Genomic DNA, 9202 nt, shown 5'->3' with positions numbered 1-9202 from the left:
AGGTGTCCGCGCGTGCGTCCTGAGGGACCACGCCTACATTTCCCAGAGACCCTGGCGTCACGACGGAGCGCGCGTGCGCCGTCGCACCCCTTTCCGCTTCTCCCTTGCTTTGACCTACAAACCGCCGCAGAGAAGGAAGATGGCCGCCCCGGGGTTGTCCCTGCTGTCCCGGCAGGTGAGAGGAGCCGGAGGAAGGACCCCTCCTCGGGTGACCCGTGCCAGATCTCCAGAGCCATAGTGTGAGGCCATGGCTGGAATTAGGCTGGCCTCTGTTCAAGGTCGTGGGGCCCAGCGCGTTGGGGGGACCCCCGGGGGTGATCCGGCTTCGCCCCCTGCGGGGCCGAGAGCGGGGTGAGGGTGCATGACCTTGGCGTCCTCCAGGCCGTGACCTTGGGGCCGTGACCCTGGCGTGTTTCGGGGCTCCGTCCTGGGAGGCCCCGGGGAGGGAGGCTGGGCCTCCTGGACTCCGGGGTGAAGCACAGACCCGCTCGGCTTCCTTAGTCTGGGCGGTAGACGCCGTCAGAGGTCAGTGACCAGCAGGGCTTGCTGCTCTAAAGCACCTTGCCCGAGTTCAGCCCTAAAGTGGTGGGGTTGAGATTGGAATCAAACACAAGACGGAGTGTACAGCGTCCAGCCACGTCCTTGGAATGACCACTTGTAGCTTATGTAATTTCTTCCCAAAGTGTTCAAGAATTTGCAGTCCTGATAATAAATTCCCGAGTTGCAAGTAGATGACGGTGGCCAAAGGATTTCAAAGACGGGATCTCTTAACTAGGACCAGGGCCATTTTAAATACTTAAAAAAAAAAAAAAAAGCTGGAGGGAGGACTATTTTTAAATTTGGGAAATAGCATTTTAATTCCTAAGTAAGCACATCAGTTGCAAATCATGACCAGCATCTCCCACTTTAAAAATCCTGCTCAAGGGCTGGGAAGGTGGCTCAGTGGTAGAGTGCTTGCCTTGCATGCATGAGGCCCTGGATTCAGTTCTTCAGCACCACATAAGCAGAAAAAGCCGGAAGTGGCACAGTGGTTCAAGTGGTAGAATGCTAGCTTTGAGCTGAAGAGCTGAGGGACAGTGCGCAGACCCAGAGTTCAGCCCCCACAACCAGCAAAAAAAAAAAATCCTGCTCAAGAATGTGGCCATATGAATGGCAAAATTGTGTGTGTGTGTGTGTGTGTGTGTGTGTGTGTGTGTGTGTGTGTGTGTGTGTGTGTGTGTGTGTGTGTGTGTGTTAAAATGTACTACTTGGAAGTTGGTGTTTCCTATACATATGTGCTAACTTCATCCTCTCCCCACAAATTAGGAAGTTGGTGGGAATTTCCCAGCAATTTGGGATGATTTTCAGTAGTGAAATTTACTTGTAGAAGAAAAAGCAGTTCATACTTGTATAATCTGTCTAATACTATAAAAATATATGAAACTAGCTGGGTACTGGTGGCTCACACCTGTAATCCTAGCTACTCAGGAGGCTGAGATCTGAGAATTGTGGTTTGAAGCCAGCCCTGGGAGGAAAGTCCATGAAACTCTTATCTCCAATAAACTACTCCAAAAAAGCCAGAAATGAATGGCTTCAGTGGTAGAGCACTATCCTTGAGCAGAGTGATGCTCAGGGACAGCACCCAGATCCAGAGTTCAAGTTCTAGGACCACCAAAAGAAAAATTGTGTGTACGTGTGTGTAACATCCTTTAGGATTTTTTTTTTTTTGTATTACTGAGATAGAAATTCTTCAGGTAGGGGCTGGGAAGGTGGCTCAGTGGTAGAGTGCTTGCCTTGCATGCCTGAGGCCCTGGGTTCGATTCCTCAGCACCACATTAAGCAAAAAGAAAAAAGCCGGAAGTGGCGCTGTGGCTCAAGTGGTAGAGCGCTAGCCTTGAGCTGAAGAGCTGAGTGACAGCGCCCAGGCCCAGAGTTCAGGCCCCACGACCGGACCCAAAAAAAAAAAAAAAAGAAATTCTTCAGGTAATTTTGTTTGATTGTTTCTCTTTGTTTTAAAGGTGAGAAGCTTCAATACTTCAGTGGCCAGGCCCTTCAGCAAGATTGTAAGGGTATGTTCATTTATGTTCTTCTGTCATTGCAAAGCAAATGAAAGGGTGAAGCAGCAATGGTTGTCTTAAATCAAGTAATTAGAGGTCTTAAAATTAAAGCCAGGCGCCAATGGCTCATGACTATAATCCTAGCTACTCAAGAGACTGAGATCTGATGATCAAGGTTTGAAGCCAGCCTAGACAGAAAAGTATGTGAGATTCTTCACTAATCTACCCCAAAATCCGGAAGTAGAGCTCAAGTGCTAGAGCTCTAACCTTGAGTAAATGAAGCTCAGAAACAGAATCCAGGCCCTAAGTTCAAGCCCCAAGATCAGCACGCGCACATGCACACACAAAGCAATTAGATTACAAGTAGCTAGAGCTAGAAGGAACTTTGGATACTGTCTTTTCAGCCCCTCGATTTATAAGTGAAGGGACTCAAAGCTACAAGGACTAAGCCAAGGAAATGAACTTCTCCTCTATTTGAGAATTGCCATTTAGGACTGCTCTTTATGGCTGTTTACAATGTGAGATGTCCTCTTTAACTTGTAAATATTGACCTCCTGGGTTTTTGTTCGTTTGCTTTTGTTTTCTTGAGGTGCTGGGCCTTTTGCTGAGCTGCTTCTCAGCCCTAATTCTGTTGTTGAGAGTATACTGTCGTCTTACCTTTTTCTTCTTCCCTGGTCCATCCTTTCTGTTGAAAGCCCCCTGTGCAGGTACATGGCATTGAAGGGCGCTATGCCACGGCTCTTTATTCTGCTGCATCGAAACAGAAGAAGCTGGAACAAGTGGAGAAGGAGTTACTGAGAATGTCAGTAAGTATTTTGCTTTGTCATATGCTAAGTGCCTGTTATACATGTTTGACTTTAAGTTATTTGACTGTGTCCCTGATGAAGTACAGCCTATCAAAAGATCTGCCTAGAGGGAGGGAGGGCAGTGGAGGGGGGGAGTCTGAACAGGGTACATTGTAAGCAAATATGGATATGTCAAAATGAAACCCTCTTGTACAACTAACAGATACTAACTTTTAAAAAAAAAACAACTGACAGAAACAATAAGAACAAATAGCTGTAGCAGGGCGCTGGTGGCTCATGCCTGTTAATCCTAGCTACTCAGGAGGCTGAGATCTGAGGATCACTGTTCAAAGCCAGCCAGCCCAGGCAGGAAAGTCTGTGAGACTCTTACCTCCAATTAACCACTAGAAAACCAGAAGTGGTGCTGTGGCTTAAGTGGAAGAGCACTAGCTTTGAGCTGAAGAGCTGAAAGACAGCACCCAGGCTCAGAGTTCAAGCCCTACAACTGACAGGGGAAAATGAAGCTGTTTCTGGTAAACATGTTGTTAGTAATCATATTAGATTTTGTTCTTCAGAAACTATTGTGTAATAGGAACAAGCAGACAAATAAAAGGATATTAGTAGTAGGAACCAAGATTTGTAGTGGCCCATGCCTATAATCCTAGCTACTTAGGAGGCTGAGATCTGAAGATCACAGTTCAAAGCCAGGAGGGGCAGGAAAGTTTCTTGAGACTCGTCAGTTAATCACAAAAACCTGGAAGTGGAGCTGTGGTTCAAGTGGTAGAGCACTAACTTTGAACACAAAAGTTTAGGGACAGCATTCGGGCCCAGGACAGTTTAAGCCCTAGGACAGTCAAAAACAAAACAAAAAAACATAGAAGTATAAAACTAAATATAAGAAATGGTTTAAGAAAACTTGACAATTAAAAGGCTACCCCTAAAAGACAAGTATTTAGCCAGGCGCTGGTGGCTCACGCCTGTAATCCTAGCTACTCAGAAGGCTGAGATCCGAGGATCAAGGTTCAAAGCCAGTCCAGGCAGGAAAAATCGTGAAACTCTTATCTCCAATAAACCACCAGAAAACCAGAAGTGGCACTGTGGCTTAAGTGGTAGAGTGCTAGCCTTGAGCTGAAGAGCTAAGAATTATGAATTTGAGCCACCAGCTAGTTAGTTATAACTTTTCTTGAAAGGTAAAATACATGTAAGAAACTTCGTAAAGCATTCTCAAGTTTTTTAAAGGAATGTCATTTTGTAGTGTATAGAACATGGTGTAGTTGATAGTCCTACAGTCGGAAATGTATCTGACTATAAACTTTTCTTCCTATGTGCTTGAGAGGACTGGTTGTCCTAATTTATCAGAAAGTATGTACAGTAGTGGCATCATGTGTGCTTTAAAGAACTTAGGAGATACTTCTCTGGTGCTTTCAGCAACTTATGAGGGACCCCAAAGTGTCGGCTGCTATTCTGAATCCATATGTTAAGCGTTCCATTAAAGCAAAAAGCCTGCATGACATCACAGCGAAAGAGAAGTTTTCCTCTCTCACAGCCAACCTGATGAGTAAGTATTAGAACTTCATTTGAGTTTCTTTAAAACTTTGCTGCCAGAAATTTACTTCTTAGGCCTTAAGGTCTGTTGGCAGTGAAGAATCTGCTAAGTCTAAATCTCTTAACTGGCTTTCAAAGCACCTAGTTGACACATTCACCTTTGAAGAGCCAAAGAGTTACTGGAAACTGTAACATAAATATGAAAATCAGATTGCAGGCTAAATGTAAGGAATCTGTTTCAGACCTGAGCGTGTAATGCAGATGGCAAGAGTTCTGGCCTAGCAAGCACAAGGCTCTGAGTTCAAACCACACCACAAAATGAAAGATCTGTTGAGTATATACACAAATATGCAGAATAACGTACGTGCTTATTTGGGCTTTTTTGGTTTTCTCTTTTTTTTCAAGACAGTATTTTTTTAAAGTAACAGCTTCTCCATTTACTGCATCTTAAAAGAGATTGATCAGGAGGCTGAGATACGAGGATCCTGATTTGAGGCCCATCCAACCAGGCAGACAAATCTGATTTGCTGGCAAAAAAAGTCAGAACTGGAGGCGTGGCTAAAGTGGTAGAGCTGTAGCTGTGAGCCAAAAAAAAAAAAGCTGACCCAAAGCATGAAACTCAGTACCAGCATAAAAATAAAGATAAGGAATATAGTGTTTTAGGGCTCCAAGCAAAGTTTGCTTTTTTTGGGGGTGGGGTCCGGTCGTGGGGCCTGAACTCTGGGCCTGGGCTCTGTCCCTCAGCTCTTCAGCTCTACCACTTGAGCCACAGCACCACTTCTGGCTTTTTCTGCTTATGTGGTGCTGAGGAATCGAACCCAGGGCCTCAGGCATGCAAGGCAAGCACTCTACCACTGAGCCACCTTCCCAGCCCCCAAAGTTTGCTTTTGAGATGGTAAGTGAATTTCACGTCATTGAAACACTCTCACTTTCCCAGATTTGCTTGCTGAAAATGGTCGCCTCAACAACACGCAGGGTGTCATTTCTGCCTTCTCTACCATGATGAGTGTCCACCGGGGAGAGGTGCCGTGCTTGGTGACCACTGCCACTGTGAGTAGCTGCGCTTACGTCTGCTTTCCGGCAGGGACTCCTCATCCAAATGCTCCTGCGGGCTTTTCTGAGCTCTGTGAATGTTCACTTTGAAAAGGCACTGTGTATCTTCTTCATGTTTCTGCATGGCAAGGTTAATGTTTCCTTTTTCAAGTTACTTGCTCAAAGTCACACAGCTGGCCCCAAGATTTGAATGCAGGACTATCTCAGAGGTACACGGTCCTTAAATTATACTACATTACCTTACCAGCAGGAGTTTATTGCCTATGTGCATTTCCTTCCTGATTTAAGTTCAGTCTGCACAGTCACCGGGTCTGTGGGCTTGGACATGAGTAGACTGTGGTGGACTTGGAGTATGCAGCCCTGGACCTCATCAAGCTAACCGTTGAGCTAACAGTTGTAGTAGGTCAGGGCATTGCTTTGGACAGCTTCCCGTGGGCTCTGTGCCCCGAGTCAGCAGAACGGACCCGAGCAAGCAGCTCAGGGCAGCATGGCATGGTCCCCGGGGTTACAGGAACCTACAGGCTGTCTTCATGGAGCATGCCCACTGTGGGCTTTGCTCTCCCTGTAACTCTGGAGGTTTCTTTTTTGCTTCGTTTAAAGAATGGTTTGTTCTTTTTCAGCCATTAGACAGCACTGTTCTCGCTGAACTAACAGCCGTCCTGAAGAGCTTCCTAAGTCAAGGCCAAATGCTGAAACTGGAGGTTAAGGTATGTTTCTAATCATTTACATTGTGTACCTTGGGTTAGCAGACATTAACAATAATACAGATAGGAAATACAGCAAAACATTACATCTGTTTGTGCATTTACTTATTTGTGCTAGCCCTGGGGCTTGAACTCGGCCTGGGCACTGTCCCTGAGCATTTTTGCTTAGTGCTAGTGCTCTGCCACTTGAACCCAAGCTCCACTTTTAGCCTTTCTGTTAGTTGGAGGTAAGAGTCTCTCATGGACTTTCTTGGCCTGGCTGGCTTTGAACTATGATCCTTAGATCTCCGCCTCCTGAATAGTGAAGATTACAGAAGTGAGCCACCGGCATTCGGTCAGATCTGTATATTTTAATTTTAAATAATCATCAAATTCTGTGGATGGTTTCACATTTAGGTCTTTCTAGATGTATATATATTTTTGGCCAGTCTTGGGGCTTGAACTCAGGACCTGGGTACTGTCCCTGGACCCCTTTGTGTTCAAGGTTAGCACTCTACCACTTCAGCCACAACACCACTTCCAGCTTTTTTGAATAGTTGTTGGAGATAAAGAGTCTCACAGGGACTTTTTCTGCCCAGGCTGGTTTTGAAGTGTGATCCTCAGATCTCAGCCTCCTGAGTAGCTAGGATTACAGGCATGAGCCACCAGCGCCCTGCGAGATGTAACCTTTTCTGCTGGTGTAGCACCTCCAGCCATTCCAGACACTGTCCTGCCCCTGCAATGCTTGAAATATCTGTGTTTCATGCTTCCTTCTCTTTTCTTTCCTAGACTGATCCTGCAATCATGGGTGGCATGATTGTCCGCATCGGGGAGAAGTATGTTGATATGTCTGCCAGAACCAAGATTCAGAAGCTGAGCAGGGCTATGCGGGCGTTGAACTGAAAATTCCCATCAGTAAAAGTCCTTAATCTTGAAGCAACAATAAATTGCTTCCTAACGGACCATATTGTGTTCACTTGTCTTCTAACACGGAATTCAACAATGCTTATTTGCATCTTTTTCCCAGAGTCCTCCTACGTGTAAGGTTAAGAAGCTCTTTGGGCTGGAGAATTAGGTTTGAATAGATCATCCTGAGGCATGTGTTCATTCATCGATTAAACATAGTATCAACACAGACTCATTCAAAAAGTCTCAGGTACTGCCAACCAGAATCTCGTCTGTAAGGGCTGGTGGACAACTTCCATTCTTCAGTCGGTTGTCACGTGGCCCGTGCTCCATCATGGAACATTTCCTTACAGAAATGCTTCATTCTTCCATAGCACCTCAATTGTAGAATTTTCTGTCGCTTTTAGAGCCATGCCGTGCGCATCTTAAGCTTCTTGATAACCCCATGATAGAAGAGGACTTTACAAAGGAGAAGAGAAGTTCAGGAGTCCTGGAGGTGTGCTTGGGGTGACCAGCCAGGACAGGAGGACCAGGAACCAGTAGTTCGACTGCACTCAGGCAAGCCTCTGTGACCCCATTTCGTTCCTCAGATGATCTCCGTCTGCTTGTTAGCCAGGAGCGACTCCCAGCTTAGCTCTTCCACGTTTTTCTCCTGAGCAACTAGAGAAAATGAGTTTTCCACATGGCCATTCTTTGGCCACCTTCCAAGTGGGTTTGGCTAACAGCCCTTTCCTAGAGGGGCTCCTGCTTGGGTGGGGACAGGACAGTTGCAGCTGGGAGGACTTCGCAGGCTGAAGCCAGCCCGGGCCACACCCTGTGCAGACGCATGCCCACTGTGCCTTCTACCTCGCTGTCATGTCCAGCTTTTATCAGGAGCATCCTGAAACCAGCCACAGAAGGGCCTAACCAGAGCATTAACAGCACTTGAGCCTCTGTGCTTTCTCAGGAACCAAAAGTGCCCCAACAGCCACTTTATCTGCTAGCCAGTCCTCTAACTTGGAGGTGGGCCTGGGACCACCAAGTTAAGAGTCTTCAGTGAAGTTGATAGACAAGATACCTCGATTGTATGGTGCTCCATAGCTTTCAGAGCTGTTGGTGAGCATCTTTCTTCAGCTCAACCTGGTGATGGTGGAGACTTCGTAAAGGTGCCTTCACCAAGCATGTGCAGGAGTCCCATCCAGCTACGTTAATCCTAGCTAGAGTAACAGGTTAGGGCCACTTTGTGCAGGCTGGCATCAAACCTCGATCCTCCCCAACTCAGCTTCCCAAGTAGCTAGGGTTACTGGTGTGAAACTAAAGTATTAAACAATCCCAAATGTGCTTGACCTTGATCTCAGAAGCTAAACACACTTGAGTGGTAAGTGGTTACAAAGGAACTAACTGAAGTAAAATAGACTCTGGGAAGCTCCAATAGTACAATTCTTCAGAAAGACAAGGCAAAGTCCAACAGAATCAGTACCAGGAAATGGGTACTTGCAAGAGGGGAAAGTGAGACAAAGAGGAAAGGGGTAGAAGAATGAAGCGGGGAAAGCAGAAGAATACAGTCAAGAATTAATACCACAGAATTGGGAGATAGAAGGGGAGGGGTGGGTGGAAATGGGGTGAAGATGTTAACGTGATGGCAGATCAAGATGCATCATATATATAAACTGCTTTGGTGAATGGCAACTTCTTTGGACAGCTACTTAAAGACAACAAAAATAATCAAAATACAGTCCTTAATATCAAGCTGTAAACTAGGCGCTGGTGGTTCATGCCTGTAATCCCAGCTATTCAAGAGGCTGAGGCCCAGAGGATAGTGGTTTGAAGCCATTTTAGGCAGAATAGTCTGTGAGACTCCATCTCCAATTACCCATCATTACCATTCATACACAGAAAAACAACAAACATGAAATGCATTGAAAGGGTTACTTACGGGACACTGAGGCAGAAGAATAAGAGTTCAAGGTCAACCTGAGCATCAAAGCAAGACCAATTCTTTAAAAAGAAAACTATTGTTTTTATGTGGAAGAGTATTTCCATTAAGTGATTTTTATCACTTTGGTATTTTTTTCTGCATATGCTAAATTTTCTGCATTAAGAAGGATTACTTGAAAAAAAAAAGGATTACTTGTTAGTAAAGGAATGAGATATTTTCTGTTCATTGTTTCCACTGGTTTCTGAGTTTGGTCAATAGGAATCTTTTCTACATGTT

General features: G+C 45.5%; 1 protein-coding gene across 1 annotated transcript; it reads left to right on the top strand.

Moving 5' to 3' along the window:
- The first annotated feature begins 70 nt into the window (after window positions 1-70).
- Window positions 71-7064, top strand: Atp5po (ATP synthase peripheral stalk subunit OSCP). Its single transcript, XM_070030620.1, has 7 exons — window positions 71-175; window positions 1998-2048; window positions 2732-2842; window positions 4250-4379; window positions 5304-5416; window positions 6040-6126; window positions 6892-7064. The coding sequence occupies exons 1-7, from the start codon at window positions 140-142 to the stop codon at window positions 7003-7005; spliced, it is 642 nt and encodes a 213-aa protein (XP_069886721.1). The 5' UTR covers window positions 71-139; the 3' UTR covers window positions 7006-7064.
- The last annotated feature ends 2138 nt before the right edge of the window (window positions 7065-9202 follow it).

This window comes from Dipodomys merriami, unplaced genomic scaffold (assembly GCF_024711535.1).
Source record: "Dipodomys merriami isolate MVZ:Mamm:240054 unplaced genomic scaffold, mDipMer1.0.p SCAF_2, whole genome shotgun sequence".
Classification (NCBI taxonomy): domain Eukaryota; kingdom Metazoa; phylum Chordata; class Mammalia; order Rodentia; family Heteromyidae; genus Dipodomys; species Dipodomys merriami.
This window is presented reverse-complemented; position numbering and strand designations above follow the sequence as displayed.